Below are 19,453 nucleotides of genomic sequence, written 5' to 3'. Positions count from 1 at the left end.
CACGGATTCTACAACCCTACAATATCCGTGTAGCTCACAAACCTATAACCACTTTACGACAACTACTGACGAAAGTAAAGGACAAAGACGAACCTAATCGCAGACAGGGAGCAGTTTACAAGATCAAATACTGCGACTGCCAGGCCACTTATATTGGTGAGACCGGCAGAAATTTAAACGTACAACTGACTGAACACAAACGAGCAACTAGAAATGGTGATATCAACAATCACATTGCTGAGCACCATTTACAAACGAACCACAGAATCGACTGGGACTCTGCCAAGTGCATTACCTACTGTACAAATTACTATCAACGACTCACTCTGGAAAGTTGGTTTACTAACTTAGAACAAACGCCACTCAACCGTTGCCTACAACTACCTGCACCATACAAACGACTTATTGACAACAACAACGAAACAAACAAACAATAGACATTTTACTAACAATAGACCCACGGACTTTTTGACTAACGAAAGACGGATCGAAACGCACCAATCACTTTTTACAGTCTTCACAGCCAATAACATCACGGCTTACTGACAAACGACCAATAACATCTGGACTTCGTTGACCAATCAGGTTAACAACCAGAGACGTATATACCACCTACTGACGTTCCACAATTCACTTGACTCTGAAGATGACTTCCGCTCAGGTTGTCGAAACGTCAGTCAAAGTCACCACAAACAGTCCTTCTCCGGACTACACTCACCCGGATGATCGTAATTTACGTACTTATGACAATGTTTCAAGTTAGCTCCTGTAGTTTCTAACACGTCAGTTCTTTACAGTTCACATATATCCTGTGCAAATGGCTATAGTTTATAGCGCCAAATTCTCTTTCGATATGTGGTATGTTGAAACACGAATCTAGCATTTCACTCTTAGTAATTGCATTATTCGGTAACTAGGTCCCTGTCCCAAGTTTGTCACCTGGCATAAAAATAAATGATTCTCATGAAACGAAATACAGTCGAACCTGTATTAAGCGGTCACCTTCTTTGTTAGCCACAAAGGTTGTTGGTAAATGCTTCATCTGTAACACAAGTGGTAATTGTTTAATGTGTTATCGGTAGAACGGGCTGTGTTGTTAGAGTGACAAAGCTGTGGTGAATGCCTAACTCAACCATATTCCGGCCTTCAGACTTTGAAACGTTTGCGCTTCTTGCAGCGGTTTGTGGAGATATTTTGCTGCCTCGTCCTCCCATTATTTCCATGAAACTTCTTTTCATAGAGCGACCTGACCTTCTTCCATAATTGAAAGAGTAGATAAATGGGTTGCACATCGAGTTGGCTAAGCCCACGCCATAGGTAATAAGTCGTACCACATCATTAGGATTTGGAGGTTCCTTGAGATACCGCTCCAAGATTCCATGATAGATGGCAAATGGCAGCCAGCAAATCACAAAACAAATAACAACCACCACCAAAACACGAAGTACTCTTTTTCTTGATTGTTCCAGGAGCTTTGCATTAGTGATTACAGCGTTAGATTCAGGGGATACGGAAGACGAAAGTCTTTTATCTCTGGTCGATATTACCCTTATCACCCGACGGTAAGATACAATCATTACTACCAGTGGAACCACGAACCCAAGTAGAAGAGAGACAAGAAGATAAATTCTCCCCGATAGTGTACCCCCCTGTGTCGTGGTGCAGTAGTACACTGTACTGTTTTTAAAGTTAATTGCGACAACATCTGCTGAGTAAAAGATCGGAACTGCTTGAGTTGTGCCGTACATCCAGGCAAAGAGAGTCAACCAAAGGGGTTTCAGATACCATGATCTTTGGCTGCATGTGAATTCCTGCTTCACAAATGTCATGTAGCGATCGATGCTTATTGCTGTCATGAGACTCACAGAAAGGACTGGACCAAGGTGCTGAAGAAGAAACAAAAACGAACAGTAACTGACTATTAAGTTTATATTGGTTGGAAAAGTGATGTATTGGCTTTGAAGCCCAAAGCTATTTGTCGGCAAAAGAAGGAGGAGTAATGCAAAGGAACCGTGAACGTCCTCGACCTGGGGTAGCATATTTTTTCCCTCCATTGGTTTCAATTTGTCGTCTCTTTTTGTGTAAAAAGGAAAAGAGATAAAACAATAGAAAAAGGGTTTAGCCTTCTGGAATACCCTCAATGTGTTTACAATCGGAATGAAGTAAAAACCTCAATAGATATATATTTGTGGTGCAGCTTTTGAAACCACATATCGTCATAAGTTAAACCATAGATGGACCTCAAAAGTACTATATAAATACTGAAAGAAGCAATTTAACAATTTAGCCAGCCATCGTGATGGTGTTTACCCATCATTTCATATTTCTTGCGAACTGTATTCTTTGTCTCTGGTATATCGAAATCAGAGTGTTTTCCGATGCATTAATAAAAGGGTGGAAGAAGCAATGCTCGAGAGAACAATCTGTGTTGTGTTAGCATAATGCTAGCGGCTTGTATTAAAAATGGTTTAATCGTACTATTTCAAAACTTGTCCTATCTAATTTAAAATTGAATTGGTGTTTCCAAGCTTTCAAATAAGTCTATTTATTTGTCATTTTCTTCTCAGCTGAGATTCATTTCCATGATCTGGATGAATGGGAAAATGAACATTAAACTGGCTCGAAAAATTTGAAAAACTGATAAGAAATACTATGACTTCTTCACACTGCGAATTTACCAAACCAGGTAAAAAACGTAGCGGGAACATCTTTAAAACTCACACTGACCGTAAACAAAAAATAATTTTGTTGTTAATAGGTTGGTCCTGAAACCGAAACTGACGAGTCCCAAATACTGACGGTGAAGAACAAAGCACTGTACCTGCGTGAATCGCGCTAACTTGCACAGGCCACTGTCGCTTGTGTGGTACTCAGTGGGGTAGTGAAAGTTTGTGAAGAGTGTCAGCGGAATGCCCAGCAGGCACACCATCAGATCAGAGATGGCCAAGTGAAGGAGAAACAGCTGAACAGAGGATTTCTGACCTCGCAGGCGCAGGGCTGTGATAACTGTTACCACAATGCCGTTACCAACCAGTCCAATGACGAAGATGAATCCTGCAAAAAAATAAATAGCAAGGAAAAATCTCAATACCATGGAGTTAACGCATGGGATGGCTCTTGTTCATTCATTTAAATGTCTAGGCTAGTCCGATTAATGTTTAGGATTGTGTATTTAATAATTATTCCACAAGTTCGCGTCAGTAGTATATGAGCTAGATGAATGATAAACTGGAACGAGGCCCGTAAAGAACAACCAGAAGACAATTTAATGGTTGCTTTTTCTCGAGCATGATATAATGGCTCATATGCCATGGCCGCTAAGCCAATCAAACTGGCCGTGGGAAAATTTTTAACTTGACCAATACTAATAAGCGCATACCACCAACTATTTTTTATTCCAATGATAACAATAATATTTATAATGCAACTGCCGTCCATATTTTAATTAGTAATTTAGTAAAAGGGCACAGCATTAGTCATTCTAGATGTTCTACTCTCCTTTTCATGCAATTGTTATTTTAAATCTATAACACACAAAATTACGTTATGAGATTGGAGAATAGAATGAATGTCCTCCACTCTTAAACTAAGGGCATGTTTTCATCAATGCACACCCATTGTAATGTATGTGTGGTGTTGCTAAGTATGTTAAGTTGCGTATCATGGGATTAAAAGGTTGAGTTAAGCACATGGCCGCGTTCAATGCAGTATTTGTTTATTTTTCCGTCGCTTCACTCCTTCTGTTAATACACTTTGGACACCCATGTTAAGGTAGATGAGGCTAAAGAAGGACCACATTCTTTGCAAAGATACTTACTGACTTCCACAGGCAAACAAACCAAGGCCCCGTTGTTCAAAGCCCGACTAATCAAATCCTAGATTAACTTGAAGTTTGATTCCAGTTTAATTACTTATCAATAAGCATTTTTCCAAACGATTTTTGTCACGCAGTCTTGATTTAGACTTTTCTTAACCATTAGCTAGCTTAACATTAGCCTTTAAAAACATTTTAAACGAGCAAGATGAAAAGCTCGGTTAACTTTTAATCGGGGATTAGTGTTAATCAGCTTTCGAACAATCCGGCCCAGGATACTAGAGATCTCAGCCAATGACAATAGTCAGATTAAAATGACAACAAATGTGTATACATGTACTTTGCAAATCTGTTAATCCCATTCATTAAACAACACAAATGATATACAATTTTTAAACAATATACAGAGTAAGTCAAGCCAACAAAAAAGATCGATTTTTTACATGTCTGAATTTGGATGTAAAATAACGAGATGCATAAAGTGACTATATACGTTTTGCAGTTTTATATGGGATATATACAGTTCACGACTTCATGCTAAAGAGTGTATAAATATATAGTTACAGACATAAATTGTTGTATTAGTAGACAAGGGATACTTTAAAATGTCTGTAACAACGGCTCTGACATTTACCCAATCATACCTTTTATTGATTTTTTTTCTGCTTATCGGTGCATGTGATTTTTAACGAAGGTTAATTATACTCAACATTTTTGTCCTGATTTAAAAAAGCAAATCATTTAGAGCAGCTGGGTGTAGCCACCACTTGAGCTTTAGCTGTTAACTTTGAGACAAAACAAGCAAAAATCAATTTGAAAGTCACTTCACACCAATCTGATATCAACAAGGACACATTAGCAAACAGATATGCACCGTTTTGCTTTAGTCTCATTGCATAGTTTTGATAAAAATATTGGTTCGGACGTTGGGTTGAGTGCTTCCACTGGTCGAATTGACATTAAAAAAAAATGACAGTAGTTCAAAACCTTACAACCCCCAAACCTGGGGGCGTTATCGCGTGCTACTTAATTTTAAGAAACAAAAAACTTTCCATCTAAAACTGATTTCGCAGAGTCTTATTAAACTCAAATGCTGTCCAGGAATCAAAACAGACGTGACTACAAGATGACTGAAGACATGAGGAAAAGCTTTTGATTCTAATGCTCGATCGATCTGCGTAGGCAAGCCAAAATTTAACAGCAGTTCAATAAACAGATACATTTTAATAATACAACGAGATTTTAGCGACAGAAATCAGCTAGACACACCTGAAATTTTTATCTCCGAGTAGAATCGCTTCTCTCACCAACAAGCGCCATGTTGGATTTCTTTTAATAAGAATCCGTGTTTGCGATTGGCTAATTTCCACATCAGAGATGCCTTTCGGACCGCGTCCAAACACCGCTGGGTATTGTTATGATCACTATCATCGTCCCAAACTTAATACTTTGCCTTCCCATCTCCCGCCCACAAAATTTAGCAAGAAATCATTCCATGCTAACAATTCTGATCTCCCTCAGTTTAATCAATATTGAAAAGAATTGCAAAGACTAGATCTATCATAAGGCCATCTTTGAGTGGGTTTATATAATTTTATCTTTGTCGCTTTTCACCAAATGCGTTTTCCAATTTAATTGCACCCGTCAGAAATGGCGGTAAATCAGCAAAACTTAATCATGCAACTTATCAATAAACATGAAAAAAAAAAACCTCAATTACAAAAAATACATAAAGCTTTTGAATCGTGAAGTCAAATTTAAGAAAGTCTACTTTACTGCATCCGAAGTGATTAATGAATTTCAAGTCATTTTTTTAACTGATACAAGGAGGATTCGATTGCGGCATTGAAACGTGTCTATGATAGTCTGATTCGAAGAAAAGGTTCCATAGTTAAGTGTCTTGGTTAGAGATATTCATTTGCAATTATTAGGGTTTCGTTTTCAAGTACTGAAATATATTTTTTTTTCAGTTCATCTTCGATCAGACACGCCATCAGATTGGGTTAGCACGTCTTTTAGTGGTACTTCAAGAAATTTTCATGAATACTGGAGTTTTCAACAAAAAAAATCATTAAAAACACAATTTCAGAAACGAGTTGAAATGGCTAAATGCATAATTCACCTGCGTAGTGAGAAGAACAAATATTTGCTATAGTTTGGCGACAGATTAGCTGTTCCGAGTCAAATTGTCAAGCAAAGCCGCAATTCTATTCAATGTATTAAAACTAAGAAAATTTTTGAATGGAATAAAAGTTGCTCTTTAAGTTTACAATCTTTGGCGGATTCTGTAATTAATTGGAGCTTTGAAAATCAAGTTCTGTATAGAATGTTTACAAGACCGCATGAATCCTCTGTTTTGAAGTCTTAATTCCGCGCTGATTTGGGTCTTTTGATCACTGATGGAAGGAGAAAGGAAGCGCGCATTACATGAAAATTCTTGTAAGAATATTCTGACAAATATATCGACACAATTTTTTTCATCAGACGAAGCAGAACTGAAAAAGTTGTACTATAGAAAAATTTCCTTTTGATGACACCGTTAACACTTGCTGAAGTGACACGAAAGATCAAACCTTACCAAGCTATTTTCTGTCTTTTGAAACAATGTCAAGCAGTAAGGGCAAGAAATTATATAACTGGATCAGAAACTCTCTTGGTCTACACTCGACTCGTAGTGTATATGTGAATTTTTGAAATGTCCACTCATGGTAATGAACCATCCTGTTTGATTTTCCGGAACAACCGATAAGCGCTCGAGTTGTTGTCCGATCAACAAAGTTGTACACTTTGGTTTGCTTGCCAGTTTCACGTTCAAGAACATGACCAGTACAGTGCAACGTGCAGTTCAGGCATGAATGCTGCATGACGTTGACTCGAGTACCACTGATTCTAGAGTTCGCACTGAAGAGTCATTGGGTTCTTACGCAGTTTTTTACAACATGAAATGTCTCGTTCAAACATATAACGGTAGTTTCTCTTACCTAACAGAACAGCAGCAACGACGAATGCATCACTCTGCAGATCCCAGAGCTGCCTCTTTACCAAATGTTGCATCTTGTGGGTCGGATTCTAAGCTTAACTTAAGTAGCGGCCGTTGCGTTTGATTCAACGCATATTTGACCCTCTCTCGCTTTACGTTACTGACTGTAACGAGTATCCCTTTTTATGACAGGAAGTTTAGGCCGTGCTGCATATGAACTCATGTCAATCTTTTCGACTGATGAACGATAATAGCGTATAAATTTGGAACATTCAATAACTACAGCTCGGCTGCCAGCTGTCAAACAATGTCATTTGTGCTCTTAAAGATGTCTTGGAAACCGGTAGTTGTGGACGGCGTTTGAGCGAAAATTTGAACACTGCTTAAAGTCAATGACGTATACGTGTAGGCAATAACGAAGATGTCACTTTAACATTCTTCCCCAAAATTTTAACCAAACTAAAATCGTTCCTTCCCAAAAGCTTTTTCTGTTCACCTTAGCTAGCACAAACATTAAAATGTCTCGTGACGCATATTCAAATGTATGAAAGAATTGCCTTTAATGAATTTATGGCTAAGCATATTTACCAACGCGTTTTGTTTTATTTTCCTTTTCACTGACGAGCTCACCGGCGTTCAGTTTTATTTATTATAATTACCCTTCCTGAAAGACCAATTCTTAAAAGATATTTGAAATTACCCTAGGATCCAAACCTAACGCGGGGTATGTTCAATGAAAAACAAAACCCACACCATAGGTGGTAAGCAAGAGACGCCGTCATCCTTATTAAACGCTTCAGGTTCTATATCTCGAAAAACATGCGTTCAATATGATTTCGACATCTGCCTTCAATTGCCATGGTAACGAATAAATTAAAACCATGCTAATATCTTTGGGCGACTAAAACCCATATTTTTACTTTTTAATTTTCAAACCTTCAAATGACAGTATAATGAAATCGTAGTATCTTAATACATGATTCTGTTGTCCTGCAGTTTTTGTACATTATTAAAAGTTGCCCTCCTGCCGTTTCCTCCAGATCGGTTCAAAATTCATACAACGATTGAACGAGTCGAAGTGAAAAATACAGCGTCATAACCAACACCAACGCACATAATAACATATTTATTACTCATCAGCAACTTTTATGATCGTTCATGAGTTTAGCGAAATAGGTATTGGTAAATTTCGGACTTTCCAATTGCTCCAAAACCTTGCCGGGAACCTTGATCACGATTTTTGTGAGAAAAGCTTTTTTTATGTGAATAACTAAGTATGCGTGATGAATCCGGTAGCCTAAGGCATGTCTTTCACCCAAGTATTCTGGTTCGGAAGGGGACAACCTTTAAGGATCGAAAAGAGGGTTTTTTTATGTTTTGTTTCTTTTTTAATTTAGTGGGTCGTTCGTAAGCGTTCAGACAGTTAAAGAACAGTGTGAAACAAACTAGACAAAATTAAACAGTGAATTAGGTTACATGCGTTTAAAATTATAAACTGTCTCAAAAAGCAAACAACTGAAAATACAATCATAACTGCATGAACATTGAAGAAAAAAAAAACCAAGGAAAATGTGGATCTCGGACACGAAAAAATAAACAAATAAATAAATAACCATTAACAAGGGACGAAGAAAATAGAACACAAACTTTTTCATTAACCCCACGTCACTATGAATTAACTGAATGAGACACGAAAATGTTCAGATTCAAGTGACGATATACCCAGTGAGCAAATGTTTTCTTGAAATACTGATTTGCATGAAACTGAACACACCATTTTCTGTGTTCCTTGATCGTCTAATGGCCTTGCCAGTAGCTGTTTCAGGCAGATAACACTGTTTATTCTTTGCACATAATTTCTTTACGGGCAGAAATTATATCTTACGAAACAAAATATCATGGCCTGAATTTTCTGGCTGCCGTTTTATTCCTATGAAAACAAAAGGCATTAATTTTGCGTGCTTCAAAAGTTGGAGTAAACACAGTAGAACACAGCCTGAGTAAACAACGAATGCAGAAATTCGGTACTAGTGACATAATATATCCAGATCAGCGTAGTAATTCTGATTGGTTAAAACAAATTTCCCACGCGACGCGCGTGTATGACAACCGTACTGCCACGAAAGGCCACCGCTTTCTGTATTGTTCCGTCGAAGAATTTTTAAGATCAAACGACCTCTAGAATAATATAATTCGAAGATGGAAATGAATATCCTCCAATTTACTTAATAAAGGTGTCCATCGTTTGAAGCCTTGAAAATAGCCCGTAAGGAAGTTGCAAACAATTATTCTTAGAGGTTTCCTTTCGAAATATAATTATAGTTCTGGTCGACCAAAATACTATTATATTTTTGCAACCACGCTGTATATAAACAAAAAATTTTAAGACTTAACTTCCTGTTGTTTGCTTGTTTGAATTGATCGTTTCGTTGTCATTCGATCTTTTAGCTTTTAAAAAATGCCACGTGCTCGAGACAAATTATAAACAATTGACCGTGCCATGAATATTTTTTTTCGGCACACCGCTAAGATCCTATGAACCGAAAGTTAACATACTCGTTTGTAGCGAAATACCTCAAAGATTCAGATAAAAGAAGTGCTTTCTTGTTTTGCCGAAGGGCCCGTAGCGTCAACAGTTTGACCGGAATTTGATCTACTTACTTTTCTAACGCCAAAACGTTCGAAACAGTCTGCCATAATTTGGAAACATCATAAAAATTCACTTCTTTCAATCACGAGCGGGATTTTACCTGAAAATACCGTCAACTGATTGACACGTTAAACAACCAATCAACAGATCGAGGATTAGAATATAAAGGCCTGGGATAGAACATGTCTGATCGCTGGTCAGGAGGTGAGAGTGAAGAAATCGATGAACACTGTTAATAGTTTTCACATTCAAGGAACTATGATAAAATTACATTTCTAGTTGACAAAAAGAACGTGGCAGGGAGTAGCCTGGACGACAAAAAGCAACAGAAAACTGGAGAAATACTGAAGAAATAGCATCAGTCCAAGGCCAAAACTATTGTGTGAGAAATTTTAAATTTAAACTCGGTCATTTTATCGGAATCTTTGACGGTTACATGATGTAACGAGTAAACAATTTGGGAAAAATATGTTCTACTTTTTCTTACCTTACATTTTTGTCGAGCCACGAGTACGCAAGTCACTGTTGAGCTGCTGAGTTAGCTAGCTAGCTATTCAATACGACGATTCAGGCAGTTCAGTTACTATACGCGTTATCGAAGTGAGCAAGAGTCCGCACCATCAAAAAGGCTGCTGCTATTATAAAACTGGCGCGAAAACATGACGTAATTATGCCATTCTGCAAGTAAACTTCGCAAGTATAAAATCTATGACAGTGAGACTTGAAAAATTGATAGTACGTCAAAAGATGTTCATGTTTCCTTGGAGGTCCGGCACGCGAATTTATGATCTCAAATGACGCGCGATATTTACGTCATTTATGCTGAAAGCATAAAAGTTGCGGCAAGTAAAGTGATTTTTTCTTCAATTTAAAATTTGATTATTATTTTCCGAAAAAAAACCTGCCTGTCATAATTGGTTGCCATGGTAATATCAACGTCAATATAAACTATCCGACCACATGACATTTTTTGGGGGGCGTTTGCTCAAATAACAGTAAATGTTATTCATGTTCAAAGTTGTAGCGGGCAGATCCCCCCCCCCCCCCGGTCTAGATGGGGTTAAGAAAGCCCAAAAAACTGTGGGAGGACTTGCAGTCTGCAAGTTTCCCTGAAAAGCCTCGCTTAATACATCCAACTATGGCCTTATAAGACCAAAAGCGGCACAAAAAAATATTTCGTTTATAAGGAAATTAAATAATTTTTAAATGATTCGTTATCTTCAGCACACTCTTCCTAGTCAATGACAGTTTAATGGAAAGATAACTCCTCGATATAAAGTAATATTATTCTGTTGATGTCTTTGCTTTACTGAACATGCCTTTGCATTATGTACATAGGCTTGTACAGAACATGAAACTAACTGCATTACTCTGAACGAGAAACTAACTACAATAAAGTGTAAAAAGAGAGCACTATGCGTTTGAAGTAGGCAACTTCTCAATGATGTTGGACTGACGTGTTTAAGGCGATAAAAAGATCTGTTATTGCTTGAAAAATGTTTACTAAGTGCATCTACCATGACAACATCTTAAAGGAAGAAATCGAAATACTGTGCTTCCGATTTAGCCGATACTAGATCTTCTCAACTAGTCTTTATAGCTTTTTCAGACAAACGGGTATGCAATGGATCCTCTTAATTACAACCGGGTATTTATAACTTCTTGAGAGCCTTGAAGATCGTTAGTAAAAGCGAACTCGACACAGTTATTTTTTGAAGTGTTATTAGTGGAACAAGTGATGTTGATTTTGTCAAAGCCCAACTCAACCATGTCACCTGGTACCTCGCGGTCACAAGCACGCTTTTCACTCCGCGATATAAATGTTCTTGATCTGTCTCCCATTGCTTCAATGAACCTCCTTTTTATAGAACAAAAAGATTTTCCTCCAGCGTTGAAATAGTAAATAAATGGGTTGCACGTTGAATTGGCTAACCCAAGACCATAAGTGATGATTCGAATCACATCCATAGGGTTTGGAGGTTCCTTGAGATATCGCTCTAAGATTCCATGGTAGACAGAAAATGGCAGCCAGAAAAATACAAAGCATATGACAACAGTCAGCAACATACGGAGAACACTTTTCCTTGATCGCTCTAAGAGCTTTGCGTTCTTAATTGCAGCGTTAGATTCAGGGGCAAAAGAGGATGAAAGTCTCCGACTTCTCGTCCACACTACTCTTATAACATGGTAGTACGATACGACCATTGTTGCTAAGGGAAGAACGAAACCAAGTGAAACAGAGACAATAAGGTAAATCTTGCCTGATAATGTACCCCCCTGTGTAGTAGTGCAGTAGTACACTGTACTGTTTTTTAAGTCAATAGGAATCACGTCAGCCGAGTGGAAAACAGGAAGGTTTAGACTTGTGCCGTACACCCAGGCAAAGAGAGTCAACCAAATTGGTTTGAGATACCATGATCTTTGGCTGTTTGTGAATACATGCTTCACAAATGTCACGTAGCGATCGATACTTATTGCTGTCAACAGGCTGATCGATAGCACTGGTCCAAGGTTCTGTAGAAGAAAAAGGTAAAAGATCTTGAAAGTGAACAATTTGTATAGTGAACTGTTTACATGTAAGAACCAGAAAACGATTTGAAATCTTTACAGGGGGATGGTTACATTAAAGACAAATAGCATTTGATTCTCACATTTGCCCTCTGATGAATAATAGTTTGGTTTTGTAGTTGTGATGTGTTATTGATAATAAGTACTACCTCTTTCGAAATCGACTTCATATGTTGACAGTGTGCGATATTATAATGCTTTATTTTTAGACTGGCAGCACATTTCAAATATCAGGCGAAAGTATGGCTAACTTGTAATCAGGTATTTTTTTGGTGGACGCGTGAGGCATTTATTTTTCGACCGGCTTACAAACTATTTAAATGAAGCAATAAAATACCACCTGTGGAAACTCGAGATGTCATTCGTTTTACAGTCATTTGCTTGCAAGAAGCAAACACTAGGAAAACAATACGAGCTGGCCACACACAAAAAAAGGATCATTGTGAAATTGGGCAAGACTTTGTGGGAGCCTTTAAAGTACCTGCATGAACCGTGATAACTTGCACAAGCCACTGTCTCTTGCCTGATACTCAGTGGGGTAGTGAAAGTTAATGTAGATGGTCAGCGGAATGCACAGCAGGCACACCATCAGATCAGAGATGGCCAAGTGAAGAAGAAACAGCTGAACAGAGGATTTTCTACGTCGCCGGCGCAGGGCTGTGATAACTGCTACCACAATTCCGTTACCAACCAGTCCAATGGCTAAGATTAATCCTGCTTGTCAAAGAAATTATTTTCAGTTAGGAAACTAGAAAATAGTTAACCTCGCTTACAATGGCGGATTTAGCGAACTATTTTCTTCAGAGAAGCAACAATAAAGTACCAAAAAGTACTTTTAAAAAACCAACGGAAGAACACGAGAATGATATCGATGTAAAACTTGAATTTGCCCTAAGAAAGTTAATATTGTTAATATTAAAAACCGGAACACTCCAATTTCTGACATAAAGTCCTGTCAAAATTAGGTTCCTATGGTAGCACCAAATTTCATTAACATTACCCTCCACCCTCCCTCGATTATTAGGGACAAGATGATCGTTATTCCATTTCTATCCGGGAAGAAGAAGTTAAACTCGATATAACTAAATCAGTGAAAAATTGGGAGCTAAAGTCCTGCCGCAGTGGCCCGAACTTATGAAAGATTTTAGCTTAATGACCTTGGAAACATCGTTTAAAACTGACTATGATTTACTTTTCCATTCGAGATTCACTTGAACTTTTGCTCTTGTAGTTTGTAAGAAACACCCTACGCGCTCGATTAAGAAAAAAACCTTTGGCACGTGTACACTGTGTGGTAGGCATAATCGGGAGGGGGAGCGAGGAGAGCGAGATAAACTGTGGGGTGAGGCTCCGCTAGCTCCCCCTCCCCGATTACCCCTGCTACGTCCCGTGGTAAACGATGTGACCTGATGGAACAACTGGTGTAAATGTAACATGAACCGCTTAAGAAGAAGACTAAAGCTAGCTAATAAATAAAATAAAAATAAAATAAATGGATTTATTTAAGTGTCGAAGTATTTAGCACTATTGTGCAAATTTGGGACACCATAAATCAGTGAAATAAATGTACAAACTGAACAAGTATGTTAAAAATTCCAACCGTTGGCAAGCAAACCAGTTGGCTATTTACAAAGCGTGGCCGTGGATTTGAAAACAGGGCTACCGTGAAACAAATCCAAGTGGTCAGGACGAGACTCGAATCCGGGACCTCTGGATTACAAGTTCGGCGCCCTAACCACCAAGCCACAACGACTCCCTATAATAATGAATCTTATTCCAGAATGGCTACAATTTTAATATTCTTTTGTTTGCATTCAAATCAGTCCTTCTTGTCTCGTTCAAGGTAAAATCTGGTCATATTTAATTCCATATTCAACTTGAACTTGTTAAAATTTAATGCCGAACAGCGTTTTGCATTCAAATGCACGAGATCAGAAAATAATTGGACCGATAAATGTTTTCACGGATCGAAAGCTTTTAAATAAATGATCGCTGTTACATTGTACTTGCCACTGACCTACCTAACAAAGACACAGCAACGGTGAATACATTACTCTGTACACGCCATGGTTGGCCCTCCACAAATACTAAACGCATTATACTAAGATTTATACACGATACACTAGCAGTGCAAAAACTCCAATTTATGCTGCGTGTGTTTAAGTGAGTCCTTTCCTTTGGAGCGATGACATCGCCCTTTTTATGACTGTAGTTAGTGTGAATTTCTTTCAGGACGAAACGTTCCGCCCACACCTTCTTCAGAGGACCAAAGACTGTATTTTAATTTAAAATATCCAATGCTCTGTGAGGTAGTTCCGGCTATCTGTCAAGTTATTGTCAACGCTGTTGATTTTCTTGACAATGGATGGGTTGATATAAAGTGTTTTTGACGAAAAACTTTCAGATTGATTTAATTTCAAACGGACGATTACCCCAGTTCCGTTTGTTAAAGCTAACTTAAATATTTTTGCCGTCAGTTTGTACCTTAAACCTTGGAATAGAGTGATTTATTGTAATAGCACAGACCACTGAGTACCTGTCGTTTCATGCAATTAAAAATATGATTATGCACATGGATAACAAGTTCGTTCAAATCGAATTCAAACATCAAATCATAACTTATATTGTCAGATGCCAAATGCCATCCCTTTTTTCAATACCCATCACCAATCAGCAAATTGTTTTAGAATATTTCTGTCATCTTTTTTTTACAACCGAATTTTCAAACGGTTAACAAGCAAGTAAAGAAAACGTAACTCTCTGAAAACAGATCACTTCTATTGGGCCGACCTTCTTCATTACTCAACCGAAACCTTAGATTTTCCCTTTTTTATTCAAAACAAACAAATGTGAAAATTCCTTTTAATTAAATTTTCGACATCTGAATTGAAATAGGCAGATTACGGAAACGAGTTGTTAGGTAAGGATTATTTTTTCTTTCAAAATATCGCTAATTTTTCTCAATTCTCAATTTCTTAACCGACTGGCGTATTAAAGTGTTAATGAAAATATGACAGCTCACTGAAAAGTGTCGAATCGAAACATTAAGGGTTAAAACCGTGGCACAATTTTCGAGATATTTTAAGTGCGTTTCAGTAATAATAAGCTTGCGAGTCGTGGCTCCCTCATTCCAGCCGGGTGAAAACTATCAATAAAGGACACATTTTTTTCGAATTTCCTTTTACACTTTCTGTTGTTTACATGCTAAAAGCAATATTGGAGCTTTTACCTTACGGTCAAAGGAACACCTTTTTAGAAAGCATTTCATTCACGACAGATGCCACATCGCCCATGCCATACTATTAAAAGGGATGACGATTCCGTCAAGAAGATATTTTGTTACCAGGGAGGCAATCCATGCCCGTTAATCCATATTTTTTTTACAATATACTCAATTTATTGCATCAGTGCTACGTTATTGAGAATACTGCACAGAGACCTCCGGTAGAAGCTATCGAATTAAAAACAGTGTATACACACTCTGCTTACCGTACAACGCTGCCGTAATGGCAAATGCATCACTTTGGACGTCCCAAGGTTGATTTTCTGCCAGATGGTCCATCTATACCAGTTTAGTTTTTAAATTATAATACGGCTAAACTTTTGCTGCGAATAATACAATTTACATAACAGTTAACCAAGTCCTGTACCACGTAATAAAAGCTAAACTTTTCGAGTTTAGATTAGACGCCTTTGTCAAGAACAAAATTTTCCACGAGCGGCCGGAAGACCTTTGAAATGAGTCATTAGTATACAATATTTGGTTGTCGATAACGCAAGCTGTCAAAAAATGGCAGCTTTGTTTACGTTCTTTAAAACCCTTTCACTTTTATCACATTCAACTGACCTCGAGTTCTATGTCAGATCCTCTAGTATGACAATTCAAACGATAGCTACAGCGAGCTTTTGCAAACTGGCCATGGGGTTTATGAATTTTAATCATCTACAACGCACGGGTCGATCAATTAAACATCGCAAGGTTTGACAGCTTAATGGAAGAATGTCTATACTTTTTATAGTTTCTAAAATTATGTGTCGGTATATACTAATTAAAAAATTAAATGGGTAACAAATGTTTGGCAAACTTATCGCAGTAAGCTTTTCTTTGTATATTACGATTACCGTATTAACCCTATCTAGACCGGGGAGGATTCTGCCTGCGGTGACTTTGAACCTGAATAACTTTTTAAATATTTGAGTAAACGACGTAAAACAACAACAACAACAATACTTTATTCCACCCCATTATAATTACAATAGAAGATATAAACTTCAGGACTTTATCCGAAAATTACCTGGGAACAATTTGTTGTATTCGGCTAGTGTGCATGGACTTTTATTATACCATGGCAACCAATTTTTAAAAGGCATTTTTTCATAAAATGGAAAATTCCTTTTCAAAATGAAGAAAAATTACTTTTCTTACTGTAACTCTTGTGTTTTTATCTCATTAAGGTGTTTCTCTAGTGAATTCAATAATTTTGCAATTTCGTAGCTATTCATAACACTCCTAATGATATGCGAAACTGAAATACATTAAATTAACATATCCCTTGCGATTCAATGCACGCAGGCATGTGCACAAAGGTGTTCCAAGGGTATAAATACTGAGTCGAAGCAAAATAACACTCCTTTCGTGCTTAGTCTCAGCCAGCGGAGCAGTGAACGACATCTCTTCAGTTTTCGACCCACGCGAATTTTCTAGAATCATGGCTTAAGCTCCAGCGCCGGGAGTACAATTTCCTCAACCGCTAGTAATCCCTCCAGCACAAGTTCCACAAGTCGCACAAGCTGCTCAAGTTCAACAAGCTGCGCACGTGGCACAAGCTGTTCAAGTTCCGCAAGCCGTGCAAGTTGCACAAGCTGCTCAAGTTCTACCAGCCGCACAAGGTGTACCAGTGCCACAGGCTGCACAAGCGGCGGGTCAAAATGCTGCCCAAAATGTTGCTGCCGGCGGTCAAAACGAACTCGAGATTTCGTATTTTTTACCACGTGCGGTCGCGGAGGTAAGTTTTCTCACCAGGATTTATACGCCGGGTGTGGTCCCGGTGGTGAGTTTTCTCACCAGGATTTATACGCCGGGTGTAGTTCCGGGGGTGAGTTTTCTCACCAGGATTTATACGCCGGGTGTAGTTCCGGGGGTGAGTTTTCTCACCAGGATTTATACGCCGGGTGTGGTCCCGGTGGTGAGTTTTCTCACCAGGATTTATACGCCGGGTGTGGTCCCGGGGGTGAGTTTTCTCACCAGGATTTATACGCCGGGTGTGGTCCCGGTGGTGAGTTTTCTCACCAGGATTTATACGCCGGGTTTAGTTCCGGTGGTGAGTTTTCTCACCAGGATTTACACGCCGGGTGTAGTACCGGGGGTGAGTTTTCTCACCAGGATTTATACGCCGGGTGTAGTTCCGGGGGTGAGTTTTCTCACCAGGATTTATACGCCGGGTGTAGTCCCGGGGGTGAGTTTTCTCACCAGGATTTATACGCCGGGTGTGGTCCCGGTGGTGAGTTTTCTCACCAGGATTTATACGCCGGGTTTAGTTCCGGGGGTGAGTTTTCTCACCAGGATTTATACCCCGGGTGTAGTACCGGGGGTGAGTTTTCTCACCAGGATTTATACGCCGGGTTTCGTTCCGGGGGTGAGTTTTCTCACCAGGATTTATACGCCGGGTGTGGTTCCGGTGGTGAGTTTTCTCACCAGGATTTATACGCCGGGTGTAGTTCCGGGGGTGAGTTTTCTCACCAGGATTTATACGCCGGGTGTAGTTCCGGGGGTGAGTTTTCTCACCAGGATTTATACGCCGGGTGTAGTTCCGGGGGTGAGTTTTCTCACCAGGATTTATACGCCGGGTGTGGTCCCGGTGGTGAGTTTTCTCACCAGGATTTATACGCCGGGTGTGGTCCCGGGGGTGAGTTTTCTCACCAGGATTTATACGCCGGGTGTGGTCCCGGTGGTGAGTTTTCTCACCAGGATTTATACGCCGGGTTTAGTTCCGGTGGTGAGTTTTCTCACCAGGATTTACACGCCGGGTGTAGTACCGGGGGTGAGTTTTCTCACCAGGATTTATACGCCGGGTGTGGTCCCGGTGGTGAGTTTTCTCACCAGGATTTATACGCCGGGTGTAGTACCGGGGGTGAGTTTTCTCACCAGGATTTATATGCCAGGTGTAGTCCCGGTGGTGAGTTTTCTCACCAGGATTTATACGCCGGGTGTAGTCCCGGGGGTGAGTTTTCTCACCAGGATTTATAAGCCGGGTGTAGTCCCGGGGGTGAGTTTTCTCACCAGGATTTATACGCCGGGTGTAGTCCCGGTGGTGAGTTTTCTCACCAGGATTTATACGCCGGGTGTAGTCCCGGTGGTGAGTTTTCTCACCAGGATTTATACGCCGGGTGTAGTCCCGGTGGTGAGTTTTCTCACCAGGATTTATACGCCGGGTGTAGTCCCGGGGGTGAGTTTTCTCACCAGGATTTATACGCCGGGTGTAGTCCCGTTGGTGAGTTTTCTCACCAGGATTTATACGCCGGGTGTAGTACCGGGGGTGAGTTTTCTCACCAGGATTTATATGCCGGGTGTAGTCCCGGTGGTGAGTTTTCTCACCAGGATTTATACGCCGGGTGTAGTCCCGGGGGTGAGTTTTCTCACCAGGATTTATACGCCGGGTGTAGTCCCGGTGGTGAGTTTTCTCACCAGGATTTATACGCCGGGTGTAGTCCCGGGGGTGGGTTTTCTCACCAGGATTTATACGCCTGGTGTAGTCCCGAGGGTGAGTTTTCTCACGAGGATGTATACGCCGGCTGTAATCCCGGGGTTGAGGTTTCTCACCAGGGTTTATACGCTGTGTCTAGGCACGAACCGAGAACCCGCCGGGTATATTTGTTGAAGATATAGATACGCCATGTCGTGTTACAAGGGCAAAGACTCACTAGGTATGCTCCGTCAGGGAGTATAGTTATCAGTTTTACTAGTCATGGCGTGTTTGTTGCTTGGGATTTTTTTCTCCTTTTTTGGAGGTTACAGGCTGAAGTCCTGAAGTTTATTTAGACGGTTGAGACAATGACTAAATCATCTGTGGAAAACTCCTTAATGAAGATTATGGCCTACGCATCTCGTCCCCTACCAGATTTCAATAAAAACGAAGCCTTGGAGATGCTAGAATCGCTTCAACTTACGGCTCAAGATACCAAGCATGACCGCCAGAATTTCTATCGTTTGGTTTACCAAACAGTCCGTGGAAAGCTCCATGTGCCTCGGGATCAATTTAGAAGTCTCGTCGTGCGCCTTTTGGGCGATAAAGATCATGAAAAGATCTTCGATTGTGTGGCGAAGGTAGAGAAACACTATCGTTCGAGGGACCGGGCCGGGACCGCAGCTGTGTCTCCCTATTACTGGGAGGGCCGGGAGAGAAATGTCAGAGATTTCCCGAGCAATCTGGGAAGGCCTAAT

General features: G+C 39.7%; 3 protein-coding genes across 3 annotated transcripts in view; 1 reads left to right on the top strand and 2 right to left on the bottom strand.

The window, feature by feature from the left end:
- LOC146462348 (uncharacterized) overlaps positions 1–1,014 on the top strand; it is a 4,954-nt gene extending 3,940 nt beyond the window's left edge. The window contains exon 1 of the mRNA XM_085085909.1: positions 1–1,014. This exon is cut by the window's left edge and continues 3,940 nt beyond it. Within this exon, the coding sequence (XP_084942035.1) occupies positions 1–437 (437 nt within the window). The 3' untranslated portion in view covers positions 438–1,014.
- A 39-nt stretch (positions 1,015–1,053) lies between these two features.
- LOC146462347 (gonadotropin-releasing hormone receptor-like) lies at positions 1,054–7,284 on the bottom strand. Its single transcript, XM_085085908.1, has 3 exons — positions 6,796–7,284; positions 2,822–3,054; positions 1,054–1,886 (listed from the first exon to the last, which is right to left on the bottom strand). The coding sequence occupies exons 1-3, from the start codon at positions 6,866–6,868 to the stop codon at positions 1,065–1,067; spliced, it is 1,128 nt and encodes a 375-aa protein (XP_084942034.1). The 5' UTR covers positions 6,869–7,284; the 3' UTR covers positions 1,054–1,064.
- A 3,237-nt stretch (positions 7,285–10,521) lies between these two features.
- LOC146462346 (galanin receptor type 1-like) lies at positions 10,522–15,734 on the bottom strand. Its single transcript, XM_085085841.1, has 3 exons — positions 15,502–15,734; positions 12,494–12,726; positions 10,522–11,958 (listed from the first exon to the last, which is right to left on the bottom strand). Exons 1-3 carry the CDS (start codon positions 15,572–15,574, stop codon positions 11,083–11,085), a joined length of 1,182 nt encoding a protein of 393 aa, XP_084941967.1. The 5' UTR covers positions 15,575–15,734; the 3' UTR covers positions 10,522–11,082.
- Between the last annotated feature and the right edge of the window lie 3,719 nt (positions 15,735–19,453).

This window comes from Pavona decussata, unplaced genomic scaffold (genome assembly GCF_977016875.1).
Source record: "Pavona decussata unplaced genomic scaffold, jaPavDecu1.1 SCAFFOLD_190, whole genome shotgun sequence".
Classification (NCBI taxonomy): Eukaryota; Metazoa; Cnidaria; class Anthozoa; order Scleractinia; family Agariciidae; genus Pavona; species Pavona decussata.
Note: the sequence above shows the minus strand (reverse complement) of the source record. Positions and strands in the feature narration are given on the sequence as shown.

Bases quoted from the DNA above. Each gene is read 5' to 3' on its own strand.
- LOC146462347 (XM_085085908.1), bottom strand. From the start codon at position 6,868: ATGCAACATTTGGTAAAGAGGCAGCTCTGGGATCTGCAGAGTGATGCA. The intron at 3,055-6,795 runs GTAAGAGAAACT...ATTTTTTTGCAG, and splicing joins CGTTGCTGCTGTTCTGTTAG to GATTCATCTTCGTCATTGGA. The intron at 1,887-2,821 runs GTACAGTGCTTT...TTTCTTCTTCAG, and splicing joins AGTTAGCGCGATTCACGCAG to CACCTTGGTCCAGTCCTTTC.
- LOC146462346 (XM_085085841.1), bottom strand. From the start codon at position 15,574: ATGGACCATCTGGCAGAAAATCAACCTTGGGACGTCCAAAGTGATGCA. The intron at 12,727-15,501 runs GTAAGCAGAGTG...TTTGACAAGCAG, and splicing joins CATTACGGCAGCGTTGTACG to GATTAATCTTAGCCATTGGA. The intron at 11,959-12,493 runs GTACTTTAAAGG...TTTCTTCTACAG, and splicing joins AGTTATCACGGTTCATGCAG to AACCTTGGACCAGTGCTATC.